This window comes from Aphelocoma coerulescens, chromosome 11 (genome assembly GCF_041296385.1).
Source record: "Aphelocoma coerulescens isolate FSJ_1873_10779 chromosome 11, UR_Acoe_1.0, whole genome shotgun sequence".
Classification (NCBI taxonomy): Eukaryota; Metazoa; Chordata; class Aves; order Passeriformes; family Corvidae; genus Aphelocoma; species Aphelocoma coerulescens.
Genome location: NC_091025.1, coordinates 13,040,655 through 13,063,354, shown reverse-complemented (window position 1 = coordinate 13,063,354; position 22,700 = coordinate 13,040,655). Strand labels below are relative to the sequence as shown.

General features: G+C 43.6%; 1 protein-coding gene across 6 annotated transcripts in view; it reads right to left on the bottom strand.

Moving 5' to 3' along the window:
- The window catches only part of ZNF423 (zinc finger protein 423), a 227,762-nt gene that overhangs the window by 150,111 nt on the left and 54,951 nt on the right, over nt 1–22,700 (bottom strand). For 5 of the 6 annotated variants that reach the window (XM_069026874.1, XM_069026878.1, XM_069026880.1 and 2 more), the window contains 2 exons: nt 9,905–10,105; nt 5,996–6,076 (listed from right to left, as the gene is read on the bottom strand). In XM_069026874.1, the coding sequence (XP_068882975.1) occupies nt 5,996–6,076; nt 9,905–10,105 (282 nt within the window). The remainder of the gene's footprint in view (nt 1–5,995; nt 6,077–9,904; nt 10,106–22,700) is intronic. The other variant, XM_069026875.1, reaches the window with a different exon arrangement.

The following is a 22,700-nucleotide window of genomic DNA, read 5'->3' as shown; positions in this document are numbered from 1 at the left end:
GTATATAAAGGGGATTTACTCTGCTTCCGTCTTTCCAAATTTTCTAATGAATAATTAGTAGATGTAGATTTCTAAAATGACCATTTAGTATAAATTATATCAAATCTCATTTATTTTAAGAGATATCATTAAGTGCAAAGTTTGCATGAGTGAACTGAGTTCACTGTAGAGGAAATGACTGGGAATTATGTTCAAAAATCTATTCAAATGTTTAATGTAACAGATTCCCTGGAGAAGAGAAAAGCAATGGGCTTCTTCAGCCTTTCCTTATGTCCTCCTCAGCAAGCATAACAGTAACTGAGTAGCAACAAAAAAAGGAGCCAAAAAGTCTTTCACCCTTATGGCTGAGAATAATTTTCAAGGAAGCCTAAGGAAGAGATGGACCGACACTCCAAAACAGTGATGTTTTCAAGAGGAAGCTCACCCCCACCATTACAGATGTCAGCAGCAACAAAACCCACCTGGATTAAAGACCTTGGCTCTCCCACCAATTTCATGCATGTCATTAGGCAAATCAGTGCAGCCACAGTAATTTTCAACCAAAATAACTCAAGCTATTAATGGGGAAGGTCTTGAATTCTCCCCCAAACGCTGACCTCTCGTTCCCCTCATGTTGACATAAGGCTTGTGCAGCTCCATAGGGCACCAGATCTGGGAGCTGCACCAACTAAAAATCAATCCCTTTAATTGTCAGCAATGTCAGCTCCCAAAGACAACACAAACCTTTTACCAGCATAAGGCAGGAGATGGAAGGGAGGAAGGAAGTAGTCCAGTAGCAGTCAAAACTTAAGCCAAATTAGAATGACAACTTTTTAATTCCATGATGATAAAAATAACAATTCCTTGTGTCAGGAAGGGGTTGCTAGTCAGAATGTTTAAAGATTACAAGGTGCTTGAATGCCCTACAAAGCATTCAATGTGAACAGACCAAGTGCCTTGAAAATTCCAAATCAATTTTTCATTAGTTAAGACAATGAAAACTGCTTGTAATAAGCAAGATGTTGGAATAATATTACCTGTATTTAATATATGTAATTTAACTTAAATTTCTACTGAGTTATTTACAACAATTTTAAATTGAATACGAAATTATGAAATTCACCCTACTATTAAAAGCACCTATTAAAATTACTTAAGTGAAACAGCATTCAATACATACATACTTGTTGCCAAAGCTTTGAAGAAAGTCAGAAGCTGCTTAGACCTCTGATGGAGGTCCTCTGATGTGCAAGCCCAGCTTGGAGAGCAACAGCCTCTCCAGCAGGTGCAGGGAAAACGTTTCTCTTATTCAGTTTATTTGAGTGGTTCAGTCCAATACGCAGTTTGTGAGAACAGAGGAGCTGCTTGGCAGATGATCCCTAGTTTGCTTCTTGCCAGCCTACGGCAAAGAAAGGCGTGAGACGCCCACGGAGCACACAGGCACCCAGCTGAGGCTGTCCCCGGGAGGACGCACACCTGGGTGGGTCCCTGCTGCTCCCACGGGACAGGGGTGCGCGCTGCCGCCAGCCCCAGGAGCCCGCGCCGCCCTCCCGCGGGCCGGCACTCGGGGCAGGAGCCCAGACTCCCGCACCCAGGGGCCATGCGGAGATGCTCCAGCGAGCGCTCCCAAAGCCAGCCAGCTGAAGAGGACCAACCCATGCTGGCACATTTCCCTAAAGCCAGCCGGCACCAGGGGGTGGAGGCTGCTTTCTGGCTTCCCCAAGCCTGGAGCACAGTTAATAACATGCCAGCTGTATCTGCAGACAAGCCAAGTTTAATGAGGCTACAACAAAAGCATTCAAATATGCACTACAGAACTTCTGTAGGGATTTTTTTCTAGAGCTTGTTTTTAAAAAATGAAAGATTGGAATTCTTGACAATGTTTGTACACACACTTCCTTCATTTTTAATTGATTTTTTTTTTATAATTATATGCCACAAATTCAAAGAAATCAACATTAGAAAGACTTGTTTAATCCCACTACTTCCAACAGCAAAATTATGCTGTGTGATGAGTGCTTGAAATGCACTGCTGGTTGCTTTTTTCTTAATAAACATTGAAGTCTTAATTGTTTTTCCCCTACATGGCCAGACACCATCTTTTTGTCTGCCAGGTCTTCACACTAGGACAAGTCCTATCCCTCACCTCCTACTCAGGAGCCAGGACAGACATGCCAACGTGATCACTGGCACAAGTGATGGAGGAGATAGCTGACCCCCTCACTCTCCTATCAGCCATGCCTCACCACATCCCTGTCTCTTACTCTGGGTCAAGGTACACGAGGTATCAGTAAGAGCATTGCAAACAGGGATTTAGAAACAGTGGAGGGAGCAGCAAAAGAAGTCTGCTTGGGCATGAGGAGATGGAGGAGGTAGAAAAGGGGCAATTGCTCGCTGTCTCCTTCACCAGAAGAACCAGAGAGTATCAAATGAAAGCAGGTGACAAAACTGAAGTGAACAAAAGGTAACGTTTTCCCCAATGTGTAGCTGAACTCTGGGTCCCCACCACCGCAAAAGCTAACTGGACTTCAAAATGGAAGTTTATGGAAGAAGATTGTCTGAATAATTTGAATAAAAAGCATCACAAACTGCTCAGAATTAGTTTGTTGACAGCTAGGAAAACATTCTGAGGAAACAGCACAATGGGGTCATCAGGCTGGCTCTGTACAGCCATCCTTATAAGAAGAGTACTTACCCAACTGTCTGCAAAGGGATAGGGGAAGAAATCAGGAAAAAACCCCACAGTCTCAGTGCATCTCTTTTACACTGCTTACATGTGCAGTCTGAAGATCTCAATAGCTCTGAATCTGCCAAGGCTGTAGATATGGCCAACGGTTTTGTCCCTCAACAACCCACAGGAAGGCAACGTGTGCCCTTCAGCAGCATCCTAGCCAGAAATAATCGATGCTCTTGTCCATCTGAGACAGGACAACCCCAGAACATCCTCCACCCAGCTCTCTAAGGCTTTATTAAAGGCCACTTTATAACAAGAACATATCTACTGTAGTCCCCAAGCTACCCTCACTGCAGTTCTGAATTGAGTTTCATAAACTGGGTTTTGTCTACAACCCCCTGAATGCTGGGACCTGCTTATAGCAACAGGGATCCTCCTTCCTGCAGGCACAGCTGATCTCGTAGCACTCAGCAAGCTCCAGCCTGGGAAAGAACCCTTTCCACTGAAACCCCTCTGTCCTCTTTTTTTTTTTTTTTTATAAAACCCATTTATTATTTACTTAGATTTCTGTATGCTGAGAAACAAACCTGCCCTATGTAGACCCCAACAGTCCTCCCTCTGCTGTACCATGGCAATGGATTACCCTTGCAAACAGAAATCTGAAGCAGGAGGAGAAGGGGAGCTGGAGCTCTGTCACCCCTGGTGCCCCAGAAGGACTGTGTGAGGCCTGAGCTGGTGCAGGGGGATCTGGGCAGGCTCTGGCTTCCAAATGCAGCTCCTGCTGCACACAGGAGCTCTCCTGGCCAGCACCCGGCACAGCTCTTGCTTCACAGCATTTGGGGTGCTCCGGTCCCTGTGCATCTCTCTGTTGCAGATGCAGCAAAGGAGAAGGGACTGGCTTCTCAGCCAGCCAGGGGCAACCTGTTCAAGATATCCAAAGGACACATGTTTCCTTTAAGAGGCCTCATTTGAAACATGCACCCACTTTCTCTTTTATCCATTTCCATGCATACCTGTGCTTATTTTGCAAACTACTTTTTGAACTAGATAAAAGCAGATAAAAGAACTCAATTAAAGTAGCAAGAATGAAAGAGTCCCTTGCCAATACAAGCAGGCTAACTTGTCATCCTCAGCTCCTCACTGGGCCATATGTTTAAAAATGACAAGGAAAATGGTCTTCCTGCGTGAAAAACATATGCTGCTTGAGGAAAGACATCATCATTGCTAAGAAATTTTGTGCAGCCTCAGAATGCATAGCATCCACAGTGACCGCTGGCTACATGGGGGCTGAGAAAGGGGTGGAGAGAGCTCGTTGCCTCCCTCCTGCCAGGGGTTTTGGTAACATGCAACCAAGCCGCCCACAGCCACGCTGGCAGCGCTCCTATCTGCACACGCAGTGCCTGGTGCTGCCTCCCTCGCCACTATTCCCAGGGGAACCGGCACAAAGGTGGCCGTGGCGATTTGCAGGGGATGGCGCCCGGCGCACTGGCACACTCTTATCAGCGAGCACACTGCCCAGCTTCGCGCGCCGGCTCCCGCGCGGCTGCGGATCTGCCGTGGGCTCACCGCCGGCCCTGCTCCGGGACACCCTCCATGAGGCCGCACGGCAAATCCCCAGCTGGGTGCTTATGGCCAGCAGGCATTGTTTGAAATTCGCATGTCCCCCCACCACAAATCCTTACAGGCACTGGCATGCCTGCAAAATCCAGGAGAGCCTGAGAAACGAGTGCTGAGGCTCAGCCCCACTAACACCTCGCCGTGCCGAGGGGCTGAGCACGGGGCCGCGTGCCCTGGGCACAGCCCGGGGTCTCACCTACCTTTGCCTGTGGATGACCCTCCAAGCTGATGGGTAAGCAGCACTGTCAGGGAGCACAACACATGGCACAACTTTGTCAAACATACGCAATACGTGACACGCTACGCTAAAGCACATTTGCCATGTGTGGGGGCAGAGGCAGCGCCGGTGCCTCAGCACACACTGCACGGGACGCGCTGTGAAACCTCAGCACGGCCAGGGGTACTGTAGGCCCTGTTTGACGTGAAATTTGCAGCTGTGCTTCTGCTTGTCTTCAGATCCCAATTCAGATGTGGGAATGTGCTTTATGTTCTACAAGATAAATGCGTATTTCACTGAGCACCTGCAGAGAAAGCCAGTCAGCACAGCTCCTGATCAGCACACTGATTTTCTGGCACGTGCAAGCAGAAGTCCTAGAAAAAGCCTCCTTGCAGGCTGGTTGGGAACCTCCAGGAAAACGCAAACATCACCTGTGTGGTGACAACAGTCAGGGGAGTCAGACCCCAGACCACCCAGCCACGTGTACCCCTACAACAATGTGGGGTTTCAGAGATCTCAGCACAGAGGGCACAAATACTGACTGCAGGGAGATGTGCAGCACCTGGACACTGTGGCCAAGGCAGCTGCTGAGCCCTGGGGAGCTCTGTGCTGTCCCTGCACCTGGAGAGGAGATGCCTGTGACAAACTAAGGACAGGAATCTGCACTTGGAGCCCTCCAAGTGATTGACAATAAAAACACTGCCCCGGTGCCCATTTTCAGATCTAGACAGCAAGAACTGAGGACTCCAGGGAAAATCCATGTTTTTACAGTTTGTGATATTACTGAGCTTTTCTGGTGCCAATTTTGAAACACTGCTATGACCTCTGGAAAGAAGGGAAACTGCATTTCAGCACGACAACGCAGAAAAGAACAAAAAAAGGAAACTTGTTATTTTTTTAAGCTTGAAACACTAGTCAGGTTAAGAGAAAGGAGCAGAATTCTGGCAAGGACAAGAGCACTCAGACTGAGTCACAACACAGTAATTAGGGCCACTAGGTCATTAGAGACACAGCTGTATAAACTAGGTGTATAATTAAGTTTCCACACTGCTTTTTCACAACTGTATTTCAGTTTCTTTTGTGGAGGACAATCAGTAATTCATTAATTTAAAGACATAACAACAGCAGCAGCAAAAAGAGAGAAAAATCTCTGACTTGCCAATCAGGTGCAATCAAAAATTACAATTTTGGGAAGGACTAATTTTGGAAATGTATATAAGACATCTCTCTTTGTCAGTGGGAAGTAGAAAGTGCCACCTGACAAAAACATTCATGAGACATTGTCACTTGTTGACAAGCTGCTGTATACGTGTTTCTGGATAAGCATCCCGCAAATACGGTTGCATGGCAATTAAAATTCTTGTAGCAGGTGAAATAAAAGAAAATGCAAAATTATACACTAGCATGAAACAGTTACAGTACCTCGTTTCAAATGTAAGCCTAGTGTACAAGTTACAGGGCATTTAAAAGGAGCAACTGCAAGACTTTAATTATAAACTAGTTCCTACCGTACAGTAGTTTAGAAAAATCAGCTGCTTCCAAGCTGGCAATATCCATATATAGCTCTGCTGCTGTTTGAAACAGACAACCTGTAAAGTTATCAACAACAGAAGAGGACCTCATGAAATGCTCAGAGACCCCGCCAAAACCTACTTCTGTCCACTTCATTGATGTGTTAATTTGCTTTAAAACACTCTACATTCACTTGAGAATCTGAAGAAACAAGTTTACCTGAGACTATTCTGACCCATGGAGGAAAGGGGTGGAGGAAGCAAAAATAACACAATAAAATACTGGAGCTAAACTCAGACTAATGCAGGTGGATTAAAACACACAAGCAGAATGACAAAGCTTGTGACATTCTAGGCACTTTTTGTCTGACAACAAACTGCTTGGCACCAGCCACCAGACAATGATATATCACAGAATAGTTGCTTGATGTAGGGAGCCTCTGGTGCTTGTTGTAGGACACAGTTAAGTTGTAAATCCACGTGTAGTTCTTTACTGTTGTCACTAATGCTGTAAGATAGCATCATGCTACACCTACACTGTAACAGCAGCATGCAAAAACACATATGAAAAAGGCTGCATGTCATGCCAATGGCAATTACTCTCCAGTTTAGGGGATATGGGATACCAGTGAGTTGTAAAGTAATTTTAAAAGCTTAACACAGCCAGTGTATAGACTAGGTGTTTTTATTTGTTCTCAGACTATTTTTCAAGATGCTGCTGTTTAAGGCACTGCTTCCAGGACTGCTGCAGGAGAGCTCATTTGTGGGAGCAAGCTGGGAGACAAGGGAAGACATAGCCAGTAAGGAAATGTGATGTTCTTTTGGTACAAGCTGCCCCCATTTAGGCCCTTTTCAGATCCCTGTAGACACTGGGAACCTACAACCTGCAATCACAGACATCAGTCATGAGCAAAAGGCATAAAAGGCACCTAATTCTGTCAGAAGGAGATCATCTCTACTACACTGACATCAAAAGGAATGCCATGCACCTATGCTACCAGAGATGTCTAGATTTCAGCAGTGTTTTGTCCTCAAAGAAACAAGTCTGAAATACATGAAAAAGCAAGGGGGGAATGGCTGTTTGTTACTTCCTTACATGTCAAAGCAGCTGCATTGAAACTGTATTATAACTTCAGCACTCTGTAATGAATTTCTAAGGGATTACAGTGAAATAGATGGTTTATCCTGTTCTTTGGAGTGATCTCCTGTAATCCTGCAACACTCCTGAGCTACAATACCTTCCTAACTTCAGTATCCCAAAGGAAGTCATTAGTTATGTTGTATTATCAGCCTGGTGATATTATTACTACAAATATTACCTGTATTGATCTGGAGCCATGTAGACATGACTGAAAGCCCTGCTTCAGATTAAGACATGAAAATCTAGCTTGCCAAGAGGTCAGGCACTGCATTACAACCTCAGGTGTGTCAGGCAGGCATCACAGGCAAAAGGAGTGGAGGGTAACTAAGGACACAGGCAAATAGCTCTTTTTGTAAGGTAGAATCTTTAAATATAACACACTTTCTAAGGAGGTCTTAGATTTTCACCCAGGTGGTGCAAGTTTTTTTAGCTGACCTGGACAAAGACACACATTTTGCATGTTTTCCTCAAAAATCCTCATGGTTATCAGACCATGTATCAAACTGGTGTATCTGAAAGGGTTGTTTTTAGCTCAAGATGAGGTATGTGAATATCAAGCAATATTCCAGATTGTCTTCATGGAAACATTCTCATTCCAAAATATATGAGTGCAATCTTCCTAGTTACTTAAAATCACTTCAGGACACTGGATTAAACTAAATGGAAAACAGATACTCTTGTTCTGGAACAAGGATTGTCCTCACATGGAGACTTATTTCATGTATATGCAGATAGTTATATGGTGCCTTTTTGAGACAAAATGTCTTTGTAAATCATCAGCACATGTGAAGACAGTAAAAGAAGACAAAATTATGCTACCTGTAATCAAGAAGAGCAATGGGAATACTGACAAATTATTTTGATACATCCCTAAAAATATAATTTATTTTTCTTAGTCTCACTAACAGAATACTACACTGAGGATAAAAAAAACCTGAGGTGTGAAAACACTGAATTTACATGAATAGAATCTCTAGGTTGCTATGTTTTAATGCAGATTTGCCTCTGGAAAAAAATTGCTCCTTTTCATAGCACTGCTGTCACATGTCATAACCTTACGTTCCTCCTCTGGAGTCCCCAGCAGCAGTGCCTGCTCCACTCTGCCAGTTGTGCCACTACAGCTGTTTGGGGACCACACAGGGAGCCAGAACCAAACAGACATTTGGGCTAAAAAGTGCCTCCTTTTGGGGGGCTCTCCCCCAGCACCATGGGCAGCTATCCCAGCACAGCTGAGGAGACCAGGCAGCGATGGAGCAGCAGCTGCCTAGGGCGCGTCTCCCTTGAAAATGACCAGTGTCCACACAGGCTGTGCCCTTTGCCTTCCAGTTTGAAAAACATGGGGTTTTCTAAATAGGAAGTTGCATCCTCTTGCTTACTCCCCTGCAGCAGAGTGCCATGTGCAGAAGTCTCAGGCCAGTGCCGTGGCTGCCAGCTGGCTGGGAAATTACCCTGCAAGAGGTGGCCTTTCGATTTTACGCACTTTCAAGTTTGCAGCCTGTGTAGGGCTTAAATGAGAGTGCAGAGGAAGGAGCCCTGGGGGCAGGCTTAGGACTGAATCCCTATCCAACTGCAGGCTGGGGAAAAGCCCCAACATGCCTCTGTCCTTCCTCCCAGCAAGCAGATGGGAATGAAAGCAGGAGATCCTCTCCTCTGCAAGCCAGAGTGAGACAAGGGAGGGTGCTCTTGGGGTGGGAGTCAGACCAAGCCAAAGCCTCCACCTGACCCTCCCTCCCTTGCTGTATTCCACTCCTTGTATTTTTCTTTGCTGAGCATCATTTTACTTGTGCCCAAAAAGGAGAGCAGAAAACATAGACTAATTACAAAACATATAAAGTGGCCAGTAGGAATATGCACTCAGGGGAAAGATGATGGGATACTGCTGCACCAGAGGAGAAACTAACCCTCCTGCCTTCTGCCAGCCTTGACCTACCCGTCTGCCATAACAGCAACTGCCTAAAAATAATTTAAATTGGTGTGGAGGGAAATGTAATGGCAGAGTATTCAACTCTGGGAAGGTGAAAGATAAGAATCTCTGATTTAAATACATATGAAATATTCTGTGCTCCCCCTCCTAAGATTTTATTTAATCTTTCATAAAATCTGCAAAGCTTTTTCCTACCCCTGTAAATTGGCTTAGCGTGCTCCGCTGAGTACCTGCTGCTACTGCCAGCCATGCAGAGGCAGCCCTGGAAAAGCAAGGTATGTTGCAATTGTTCACACCGGTGCTCTGAGCTTGTTCTTACTTTACAAAAAGTAAAATCAAGATCGGCGTAGGCTGATGCCATCCTCACTTCCATAAAATTCAAAAGGCAATGTAATAATAACCTAGGGAGAATGCTGTATTTTTAGGGTGGGATTACAGAACTCGCACTATGAATTTTAATCTCAGGAATCATCATGTTCTTTTACGGGGTTCAGAGGCCTTTTTTCCTAAGAGTTTTGCACATTTCAGTCATTTAACTTTTTTAATCTTCCCACATTTGGAGAGAGAGGGAAAAATACCTGCCTGAAACTTTTAGCATTAAAAAACCCCACAACATTTTTGTCTAACGTAATTACTGACAGATTCCAATTGGAAAGCTGTTGCTTTTATTTTAATTTTATTAAAGGAGTGAACAAAGGCTACCCAAGGCACCACAATAAAATTACATTAACTGTAAAATTACATTATTAATTCTTTAATCTCACTTGAGGCCTCAAGCTGTTGCTATGTCCAATTACCCAGCTAACCACCTGTCAGAACTGTACAGCTAGTTTAACATTACCTCCAGGACAGTTGTGTGCCCTGTGTTCAGTCAGGTCTGCCAGTGAATCGAAGTCCTGCTGACAGTTATCACAGGTGTAAATTGACTCATCCTCCATGTCTTCATCTTCCTCATTTCTCTCTTCCTGGCTCGTCACACTGTTCCTCTCTTCCAGGGCCCGGCTGTCCTTCGCTTCGCTCTCCAGCTCTCCTCCCAGGCCACCTGCCAACAGCAAGAACATCCTCTAAGTTTGAGAGGTCTGAAAAATAAGAGCTTTAAGCAGGATGTTGCGCTTATTAAGATACATTTAATTACAGTCGCTCTCACATTATTCCCGACACCTTTCATTATATTAATGTGGTTTTTATATCATGTGGTGCAACAATTCTCAACTGTATTCTCTGCTGCTTAGTGCGAATCCTGCAAACACTCTCTCCTAATCTTCTCTGGTGGGTGTGTAGCGGGAGCCTCTAACTCTGTCATATAAAGTTGTTAGTGTTTTATCACTTAACCAGATTCTCAAAGCTTTAAAAATTGGCAAGATTAATTACAGCCCGCAAAGAAAAGGCATGCGCTGAATTTTAATTCTCAGTGCTCTCCTCTTCCCACCGCCCCCAAGCCCCAATATTAGTAACAACAAGAGAAAAAAACGCTCTAGCTGAATATCCCAAAGCACACGCATACCCCAGGACATGAGAGGTCTTGCTGAACTAATGAGAGGCACTCAGTGGGGCAGATGAGCCTGACATTGTGCTGACCTAGCTGAGAGCAGACACATTGCATCTGACCTTCAGGACTCTCAGATATTTTTTTATCTTGGTCTGTGGCTGGAGTGTGGGCTAGGACATACATCTTTGCCAACCCCCCTAAGTTTTTATCTGCATTTGTGTGCAGGGAGGCTGGGCTCTCTGACAGCTCCAGAAACTCCCCAGTGCGGGGAATCGAGCACCCCAGGGCCGTGCAGGTGGCAGCTCCACACAGGAGGCAGCTGGCTCTCCATTGACCATGGGGTGGGTGGCAGGACAGCTCCCCCCAGTACATCCTCCATGGCCTTCATGAGGGATAAGCTTGCAGCCACATCCTCCTGCTTCCAGGACATCCCCTTGGCCACAGTGGACACAGACGTGCCTGAAGCCAGTCCATGCAGCACTGCGACAGCCCTCACTTGGGTTCTCTGGAGAGGTACCAGGACTGAAAATTCCCTTCTAAGTCCCTGCTGCCCTCTCAGCAGGGAAAGCATCCATTAGGCACACTAGCCATGCTGAGCAGACTTTGGTGACCGGCTGAAACAGAGCTGCCTCCATCTCTTCTGCACAGAGGTTCCCCAACACAGGTGATACAGCCCCAGGTGCTACACCTGCAGTATTTCACTTGCCTCCACCAGCACTCACACTCTTAATACACCCTGTTGGTATGATGGGAACGCTTGGGAAGTCATTCAGAAAGTGAAACAGAACCACAGACTTCCAGCAGAAGAGATCCTCGCACACTGGGTGACCACAAAAGCCCAGGTGCTGCACTCAGCCAGGTAAGAGGGAGATGCCACCTTGCTGGTTTGGGATGCATTTGGGTTTTAAGCCATTAAGGAAGGACCAGCAAACAGAGAGATGAATTGTTTCTAAAATTAAATCAGCGCCAAAAAGATTAAGGACAACCAATGCTGAGAACACAAAACAAAGCTGAAAATAAAATTTATTAAAGATGAAAACTGGTTATCACAAGCACTGCAATTCAGACACACACATTAGTACAGCTCTGCTACCACGATCCAGCCAGAGCACATTTCATACCATCTTCTGCTCTGCGCATGGTAACATAAATCAACTGGTGTAAAACACTCTGCAGCTTTCCATGGAGCCCTCATAACATGACGTACCCTTCCAATTGCAATGGAAATATTAAAAATCAGTGCCTGCTTGTGGTGTGTCACAGCATTCCTCTTAGCAGTTAACTGATCTGCACATTTTCAGATTCTTTTACTGCTAAATTATACATACCTTTCTACTACAAAATTTCCATTAAGGGCAAGATATAATATTCATCTTAACAAATCAGATATGCCACTTACACAGCAGTAATGAATTTAAGGATTTAGTTATAAAACGTATCACTTACTAAGCACTCTATATTGTAAGTCATCATCTGCACTATGTTTATTCAATAAAATGCCACTAGCTGAACCTCATGTTTTATAGACTCCCCCTCAAATAAAAATGCCTTGTAATGAAAAAAAAACCCAATTCTGGTTCTCTTATATTACTATTTCACCAAATAATAAGTCACATTTAGAGCTATACTAGCTTTGCTTTATTTCACACATCATTTAATGTACATATTCAAATTATCACTTAGACTTTGTCATATTTACTTGGCACACCTTTATACAGTGTCTCATTCCGGACTGCAATCACAAACATTTTAGCTCATTCAATCTTTTTAAAGCCTGTATGTCCTGCAGACTTGATAGTTAATAAATCAGAATGTCAACTCTGTAGTTTTATGACAGAAACCTATAAAAAGAGTCCAACTGTATAAATGTAACCTAAAGAATTGGCACCTGTGTCCATGCCGCCTGCTGACAAAGACCCCAGAGAAGCACATCTGAACCGACTTTGCCACAACCTGAAGAAGAAAGCTTTTAGGCAATTTTGGAGAGCTTTAAGGGACCTTCACTAATATTTTTAGCAGAAATTCTGTCTTTTGAGAGTTAACCTAAAGACCAGCTGATCTGGTGAGTATACTGTGACAAATTCATCCTTGGTTTTACTCCAATACTTCGTGACTACATCAGGGATAAAGCTGCTCGATTGAGTCCAACAATAACAAATAATTTAGCACACTGCTTTAGGAAAAATAAATTGTACAATGTGAGATAAGAGAATAGATTCTGACTGCAAAGCAAAATTCCAGAAACATTTTTTAATTCCCTGTTGAATGGGAAATCTGATCCTCTAGGCAACTTCTCAAAAGCGTTGCTGCTTGACAGAGTTGTATGTCAAAAAACACAAGAGTGAAGCTTGCAGAATTATTTAGCAAATACAACACTGCTTTACAATGGGATTTTTTTCTGGTTTTGGCAAGTTGAAGGAATTGTACACGTCTGCCACACCTCAGTGTTACTGTCCTTCAAACAACACAGTCTTCAGATTCCTCTGCTGAGAGCTGCACACTTGGTGCTTGCCTTGTGAATATCAAACACTGCTGAGAAAAATCTGTGGTGTTTCTTGGGTTTTTGACCTTTGTTTCTACTCTTTTGACCACAGGCTGCCAGCAGGGTATGTGGGGTGCGGATGGCCCTGGGGAGACACTCGCTCCTTGCCCAGGGGAGCAAAACAACCAGGGCAGTGATGGGAATGGGTGGTCCAGCCAGCAAGGAAAAGCTTCAAACGCAGCCCAGCTGCTCCCACAATGAGCTCAGTTTCCCTGATGAGGACAGCAGGCCACGAGCATTCCTCGGGAACTCGTTTTTGCAGAGCTCTGCTGTAGCAGTTCACAAATTTAACCTGCAATTTCCCTGCTGGCAAGAACTGCAGGAGCACCTCGCCCCTGGGTGCAAGCACACTGCCAGAGGGGTTTGGGTCACCTCAGGAGGCCAAGACGCTGCTGGCACCAGGAGCAGGGGTGGCTTTGGAACAGGGCCTGGCTCTGAGGGGACATGTCTGTGCACCAGGCAGAGGGGCTTCTTGGTTGCCAGAGCCAACAGCACCTTTTGCTGTCTCTAAAGATCAGTGGCTGCCTTGTGGCATCAAGCACAGATAGATGCATTTACTGACACAGCTAATTTTTAAGATTTGATTTTTAAGCCTGGGACTTTAGTGAGCTTAATTTGACAGTAAGTAGTTTCTATCTAGATTGCGTAAAAAATTAGCAATAAGCACAGTTACCAACCTGGAGGAATTTGTGCACTGAACACCACTGCGGGTGCAGCACGGCACCACAGGCACACAGCTCACACTGGGGTGGTGTGCTCAGCACAAGGCTGTGGGCAAATGCCAGCAGAAGGGAACTGCTGGCACCAACAGGACAAATGATCAGGATAAATGATCACTGATCAATTGAGGGCGTAACACTTGTTAGGAGTAATTTCTAAATGACCCTGCCATATCCAATGGTGGTTCTAACAATCTTCTTTTATAAGTAAGAGAAGATACAATTTGAGAAGTCAGTCTTAAAAGTGCACCTCACTACCAGCAATGTCAGGAAACAGGGCAGGGGGGGCTTTTTTGTTTTTTCTTTCCTTTTTTTTTTGCCCCCTCACCCTCCCGCCTTTTTCCCCCCGTAGAACAGTAGAAGGCCTGCAGGGCTTTACACAAGAAGAATATTTTACCCTATGACCTAAACAATCTGGCCAACAGTCAGGAATATGTTATTCTAATTGCCACTAAAGTTAATGTTGTTAATGACTCTTGGTTTTTCTATACAAGCCAGCTTATGCTCTAGAAAGTTACTATTTCAAAGGAGACATAGCAAGAACTGGGAGTGTTCCTGCCTGACCTGGTGGTCCAAGGAATGTGGCAAACTTGGCAAAGCTGAAAAAGTGAATTCCCAAAGGCCCAGTTTGAAAGTTGCAGTCAGTGAAATGCCTTCTGAGCTGCATTCAGAACAGCTCTGTTACAGGAACAACGCACTCCTAAAGCCAAATATTTGAAAATGGATTACATGTACCATGTTCAGCTTGGGCCTCGCTGAAGTCAAGAGCAGATTTCCAACTTGCTCCAGTTCAGAGAGGGATATATGGCCCTGCTGCCAGACTGGGACTGTGCTTGGAGCTCAGCATGGCACAGCCTCAGCCCAGGACCACAGTGACAGCCCAGTCACAAGAGCACAGCAAACTGCTTTGGGGATTTTGGTTAGTGGGGCAGGACTGAAAGCAAAGCAAGGCCAGAGCCACACTGGAAAAGATGCTGATGCCTACCTACAATTTCCACTGAAACACTTGGAAATAGGTAACACCTTGCAATACATGAGCCAGAAAAATGCAAAAGAAACCAACATCAGCTTATTTTTTCATCTGTGGAATCACTTATGGACAGTTTAAATTTGTTATTTTATCAACACAATACACGGCTGGCAAGCCTATCTTTGTGCCAGTAAATTTTCTGGGACTTTTCTTTAGGTTGTTTTTTAAGCCTGTGGACTTTTTGAACCTGGGATTTATTTTAAATCTAGGACTGCTCTTAGGAACATTCTATTTAGTGCAGGGTCATGCCTGGCTTTAAATAGGTCCAAGTATGGGGCTTCCATGAAGAGTTGCTTCTTTTCAGCAGGCACCCACTAATGCAGTGCTAGGCAGCACTTTCTATCCCAGCAACTTTGTCACACAGAGCTAAGGCTGCAAAGTTATACTCTGCAAAGCACCACATAAACATCTACACACACGTGCACATGCACTGCCCAGGTCTGACAGCTGGAAGGCAAAACATAAAACGAAGAGCAGAAAAGAGGCATCTCTTCACTCCCTACCTTAGCCCAAACAAAAACAAACAAAGGTCTCACAAAGGACTATGGTTATTTCTAGAAGTTTTCCTGAGATGCAGGACAAGTGATAAAAGTACACGGTACTGAAGAAATAAAAGCTAATTGCTGGAGGAGTAATGGGTGCTGGCAAACAACTGACACCTCCTGGGGCTTGGCAGAGCCCAGAGGTGCCCACCCAGGGGTGCAGCCTTCCTGCCCTGAGGCCACAGGGCTACCCCAGCAAGACAAAAGGAAAGGAAATTTCATCCATAATTAGGAAGTGAGAACAAAAGAGACAAATGACTTAAAGGAAAAGCCTAATCTAAACGTTCGTTAGTGAATGTTTTGCTCAGTGTCAAATGCCAAATCAGTGTGGGGGAGGTTTCTACTTTTATGTGGTTTGTTACATTTTAGTGTTGTCTTTAGCACTGTAACACAGAAAGAGAGTCCAAAGTTCTCTGTACTTGTGATCAAAGAATGAACAAATGCCAAAAAAGTCACTAGTGTTTCAGTAATTAAATCACAAACAAACTTAAACTGAAATCTTCATCATAGGGTGAAGTTTTGCCTTTGCTGGGTACTCCCACTCTGTAGCTCCTCAACATTTCAAAAACTGTCTTTTTTAAACACTTCCATTTGGAGCACAGATATGTGTGTGTGCTGCCCCTCAAGGGGCCAGGGCCCCCCTGTGAGCTGCTGTAACCTCTGCAACCATACCCACACAAAGCTGCCAAAAATCTGCTCCAGCCGAGCAAACCAGGTCAGCGTGGATTGCATCCCAGCCCTAGGACCAGGACCAGGTATCAAAGGCAGCTCATTCCACACATCAAATCATCACTATGTGCATCAAAGGCAAGCAGGTTTGGTGCTCTATCATACCACTACTTTCACATGGTGTCAAACCACATGTGGTAAAGAAAAAAGGTGCCTAGCTGAAAAACAAAGAGCCAGAAAGGAATAATGCGTGAAACACCACAGTATATGCATGCAATGGTGAATCACATGGGATGACTACATGACAGGGCAGAGCGAGCAAAGTGCAGGCACACAATCCTGCTGACACTCAGTTGCCATGCAGTGCTCCTCTCAGGCTGAAGAGATCCATGCATCAGATCTTTCCTACCCTCAACAAGGGGAAAAAAACAATCATAATACCAAAAAAATTATTTGATCCAGCATGTAGTTAATGGTGTTGGCCTCCTAAGACTTACAACTTAACAAAATTGATCTCACTGCAGTACTGTAATGAAGAACAGTAGGATAAGGCTACCCTCGAACCATGAAAATTGCATATTGTTACCTCCTCATGCCCTCCTAGGGCTATGGCCACTGCAGCCTCTGCGAGCTATCATTTGTCTGGCTCTGACAGCAGCCTCCATCAACAAGCAGCAACGGTGGCTACAACAGCTGCTTTTGGAAAGGCAAAGGAAGAGGGAGAGTGCTCAGTGCTGGGTATCTCTGCATAATAACCCATGGGATAAACCACAGATTATACCAGCAATACTATTTTGTGTGAACAGTGTTAACAATAAAATATACAAAAGTCAGAGACTTTAGGAAGCACACATGACAACATTTCACAACAGAGCCTTATTACACTCCAGTACATATTAAATCGTATTAAATCATATTATTTTCTAAGTAAATAGACAGTTCTCAGCATTCTTCAACTTGGCAAAGAAAAACTAATTTAGTAGGGTACAGCACCTCTTTCTACATCTGCTGGTACACACACTCTTTGAGAAAGGGGTTCCAAGCACCCCAGGAATAACTGCTGCCAGCACCAACACTGTTCCTGCTTCTGCCAGCCCTGTACTACTCACAGAACTGGTGCTGACAGCCCTGCACATCCCACCACTGCCTCTCAGCAGCTTTCTCTTAGCTTACAAACACCAACACTTGTCAGGGAAAACGTCCATCTTCCTTCAGACAGGATGCGACTTTCTCAAATTAGCAGCAGTTTAAGAAAACCTCAAGTGTCTACCTGGAGTTTAAAGGCATGGAAAGTGGCAGGAACCCACACCAGAGGACTGGCAGCTCATGGTACCTTCCTTTGCTGTAGCTGTCACAGGTTTCACACGCAGAATGGGAAACACACGTAAACCTCTTGCCTTGCAGTGCCTTGCTTCCACCTGAGCCCACCTACATCTCTACAGAGTTATCTCTGCTATAGAGACACAACTGCCCTGTTTTGTCCTGTGAAAGCAAGACTCTGCCATCTTTGCCTCCATGCAAATCCAACCTTGCTGCTGTGTGTAGCAACTACCAGAGCAATGTCTATTTATACAGATGGTCCTGGCTCCAAGCTCTCTAGACCCATCTATTTACATCCAGCATCTAACCTGAAACCCATTAGGCTTTGCTCAGTCAATGATTCTTACACATCACATTCACATACACAGACTCACCCTACAACCCTGGTTTTCTTGGATCAAGACTTCCATAGTATCGTTTAATCAACATACTAGAGAAACCTTTTAATAAATGCTGTTAATTTTTTTATTGATCAAACTGTGAGCCATTTGAGCCATTTCATTTTCCATTATAGCAGAAATTTCCTACAGGAGCATTCAGATTAAGTTTCTTTATTCTGTCTCTAGTAGCATGTCACTTTTCATTATTGCTTAAAAATTAGAAAGCAGCTTCTCTGTTCTTTATGGCTTTTTTAAGTTTCGTTACTGAAGGGTTATTAAACTTGGAAAATATACAGACAGGCATAATGTGATGAATAAATTCCTCACTGTCTCTAACCAACTTTAACATTAGCTTTTTTTATAATTTTTAGGTTTATTTTCACTGAAAGACTGCCTGTAATTATTACTCATGCTCTCCCCAAACACTTATGTTACTAAAGTGTGAAATGTCTTCTAACACAAAGACAGTTCTCTGGGAAGTAATTACAAAAATGCATTCAGGGGCAATAATTTTATATTAACTGTCAGCAGCATACATCTTCTGAAAAGGCACTTGTTATGAAGGAATTATTTGTGTGGAATTTGAAGGCACTGAAGGCAAACTGCAGAAACACATTAAAGTGAAACTCCAGCTCCCTCATCAAGGGTCAGTTTATGTTTAAATCATTACCTTGAAGGCAACCCCACACCTTCCAAAGAGTCTGTTAGAAAGACAATTCCAATTTATTCACAAATTGGACTCAGACAAAGTCTCCAGTTTGTGGAGTAGAAGAATTTACACCCCCTTTTTAAGGAAATTTCTGAGCAGCTAATCGAAAGAGGTATGTCTGAAAATTATGGCCTTCTATTAACCTTTCACTGATGACACTAAAAATACTTGCTACTGATTTATGGGTAGTAACAAAAATAGTGACCTCAAAACTGACCAAGCGCATTAAAAAGATATCTGTGTCGGTAATGGCTGCAAGAAAAGATTTAATGAGTATTTCACAGTAACTTTTAGCCTACAGGCCAATCCCTCAGTCCTTAGGAAGGTGAAATAACTCAGTAAAAAATTTTTAAAAAGTGAAACCCAGCAACAGTGATTACGCATCACATCATTTTAAAAGTGTTTTTTAAAAAAATCAAATAAGGAAATCATATAAACACCACCAAACAGTAAAATTTCCTCTTAATCGTAGCTGCAGGTAATGTTTCAGCCTTTCTAGTGCTTTTACTAAAATGATTTAGATGTTACTATGCTATGTGACAAATGCACTTACACACCAAAAAGCGGACAAAGAGCTGAGTTATTATTATTTATTTGCATGCAAGCAGCAGTGGGATTGTACTTTATAGTGTTAACAGCACATAGTGTTTATCAGCTCTTCAGTGTTTGGCAGCCAGTTTAACAGGATAAATATGGGATGTAAACACTTTTCCGACACAAAAAGCATTGTAAGTGAATTTTAGGGAACCCAACAAAAGGCAGAGAGCGGAGCAGTCCAGAGCGTGCCAAAGTGTTTGGTTGGAACACACCCGACTGTGGGACACTGCCCAGTTACTGACCATGGTCACCCCCTGGGTGCCTTCCCAGGGCCAGGGCACAGACACTGTCCCCCCACAGGGCTCCGAGGAGAGCAGCACCCCTCTTTTATACTGGGGCCTCCTCCTTGGAAAGGACAGGCTCAAAAGCCAGTAGATGTGCTTTGTACATCTCTGGGACATCCAAATCAGGAAATGTGCTTGCACCCAAACTGCTCCACAGTCATCTGCAGAAGACTCTATCCACTTACTCAAGAGGTGTGATTGCCATGCAACAGATTATCTGCCTCTGAAAAAAGATGCTGCTGTCCACCTCCAGATTCCTATGGTGCATCTGAATGGGAGTAACTCCCAACTTCAGTTCCAATAATGAGGTTCAAATCAAACCAGATCTAAAATCCATTTTAGATGCATGCATTTTAAATATAAAGTTCATTTATATGCACAAGGAAATTAGGATGCAGCAAGTATTAAGTTCAAAGAGCAGTGCACTTCTTCATAAAAATGTGCTTTTCACTTTTTTACATACAACTGCTAAATAATATTGACCATCATACTCTAATAAATACATATAACTTTTTGAGAAGAAAAATGGCACTTTAACTTTAGGCATATGAATATTTTAATAAAACTCAACTTATTGTTTTTAAAGTCTCTGTTGAAGAAAAGTATTCTGTTTCCAGCAGTTCTATGGAATTCCACTCACAGCTAACACGGGACTTCTTAATCACATTTTAATCTATAGGCATGACAAACCCTTTCCTTTCTTTGAGGAAATGCTGTGAACGATTTTCTTTTTTTGTTGTTTTTTCTTTTTGTGGCTTTTTGATTGTTTGGGCACTTTTTTACTTCAAGGTAAAGCCAGATATCTGCAAAACTTAAATCTATAGCTCCCTGAACAGACAGAAAATTCAGAAGGCTTAATAAAATTCACATGTGGCTTGTTATTGCAGCTGCATATCAAATGCAAAAATAAGGTATTGACTGGTTCTGCTCAAAATAGCAGCTGCTGGAACTCTTTATTAAAATAAACCTGTTGATTTTCAAAGAGAGAAAAAAATCACAGATGATGTAATTTACCATAAGTGATAAATGCCACTATGTATTTTGATCTCTAAAACCCCTTTGCCTAATTCAAAATGCAGATTCCTTTATTGTTCCTACATAAGGTCCAGGACTTTGAATTGTCCTACCTGCATGGAAGTTCTGGTCCTGAAGAATTCGTGTCTTCAGTGTACAGCCCTCAGTGTATGCACACAGGAACAAGATGTAAGCAGAGCAAGGCCTCCATACAAAACACCCTCTTAGGCCCCTGAATATATTTCCATTCAAAATGCTCTTTTCCCATACTTGAAATACAGATTCGTTTAAAAGTTATGCTGAAAAGGAATGACTTTCACACCACAAACCGCTAGGATCTTACAGGTAGCATTTACATTCCTCCTTTTATACCTATAAAAATCCCACAATGTTAGGACTGAGAGGGTAAGAAAGCCCTTTGCAAACTGTCAGGAAGCAAGGGGTGGAATCAATACAGAGGGAAAAAATGGAACAAGAGCAAAAACGTATTGGGGTAGGAAGAAAAATACACATAGGCAAATTAGAGAAAGCAATAATTATTTCACTGACCTTCTCATGGGTCTTGGTTTGCTCAGAACCTGCCTGGATCATTTTCCACCGGGAATGACAAATGTGCAGCTGAAGGAGCACAGAAGGGACCCACTTCTGCTACAACTGTGCCTGGAAGTCTTCAAAACTGTGATTAAAGACTTGAGAGGCTTCTGTGGGGCTGGGTTTGTGGAGCTAGCTTCTTGGGTAAAACTCCTGTTTTTATCCAGGGTACAGAGGGTTGAACCTGGACCACAACTTAGTTGTGGGTTTTAATGGCCTGATCAAATACCCTGCATCATCTTTGGAGGAAAGAAACCTCCCTGGCTTTCTCTCTACAGATATGGCTTGCTCTGGAAAAAAAGTGTTACAAACACACCTGAGGGAAAAGCCATGTTTTCCCAAGCCCATGCTCAAGTCTCTCTGCGACCAGTTACTGCTGGCAGAGGCTCACACCGCTGCTCAAGGGGAGCCTTCCATGCTGGGCACTGCCAGCACAGCGAGCAGAAACTGGGAAAACAGTACCTTTACACTGCTCCAGCTATGGCTGGGAGGGACATCTGTAGGTAACCCAAGTGATTTAAGGGCCTAATACTCACAAGTGGCAACAGACTGCAGTAAAAAACCATGAAATTGGAAATTAATGAGAGTTAGGCACCTACATGTCCAAATGGCTTCAGAGGAGCAGGGCTTGCAAGCTTTCAGAAATGTTACCCTCAGGTCTCGTTGTGCATCTCTGCACAACCAAGCACCAGGCTGGGCACCGTGTCTTGGTGCAGGGATTCAAACCACAGCAAAAGAATTCAGTTAATGAACGTGAAAAAAAGCAACTGTTATAACAAGATTCTCAACCAGAAAAGAGGTAAGAAAACCATAGTGTGCAGCACAGGAAAGGGCATTTAACAGGTGGCCAAGTTATTAGAGAACCATTGGATTTTGCAGAGCCTTCCCTCCCACATGCCCCTGGCCAGCCCCTGCTGCACAAACACACACCGAACCTGCCCAGCAGATACACTCAGGAGATCACCACAAGCCAACAAGGGATGACTCGGGAAGTTTCCTGCCACTTCCTGCTCATTCTCTCTTCCCTGGGCTTAAAGCTATGTGATTTTGGGCTGTGGGCTCAGTTAAATTTCAGTTTGTGTTTAAAACAAGCCCACATACAAAAATTAATGTACCTCAGATTTCCTTTCTAATTTCTTTCCTTAATACCAAACTCTGAAGTCCTACACGTTTCACTTGACAAAGCCATTAATTCAGTAATTTCACATAATTAAATCGAGCAAAGCAGAGTATTTAAATTGGAGCTAAGTAAAATATACTTCTGTGCAGCTCATGCTGTTAGAATTGTGCTGCATGCTATTCTGCTGCTGCTCATTTATTAATTTAGGATCGGCTGAAACGTGACACTGTGTAATAAGGAATTCATTGGCTTCAACATTATTAGAAATAAAATAAAATTAAAAAAAAAAATCACAGACGACAATGAATCAAGTACCAAATGAAATAAGTTAATAGCTTTGAATGAGCCCTCAGCAGAGCACTTCTGCACCCAGCTGAAACTGGCACCCAGGTTTGCACTTTCCCTGTGATAACTAATTTCTGGATGGAGGTTTTCAGCTATTTATTGCTAGAATAAGCAGTGAGCTACACTAGTCCTCCAGCGTGGTGATCCTTTTAGCAGTGATAACACTTTTTTCCCTAATACCTTCCTGCATTTTTTCTTCTAGTCCTATGTGGTAAAGAAAGTGTGAAAAGACATTTAAAAGACTTAAAGCTAAAATGACTTTAAAGTCTGGTCTCCCTCAGCCCCT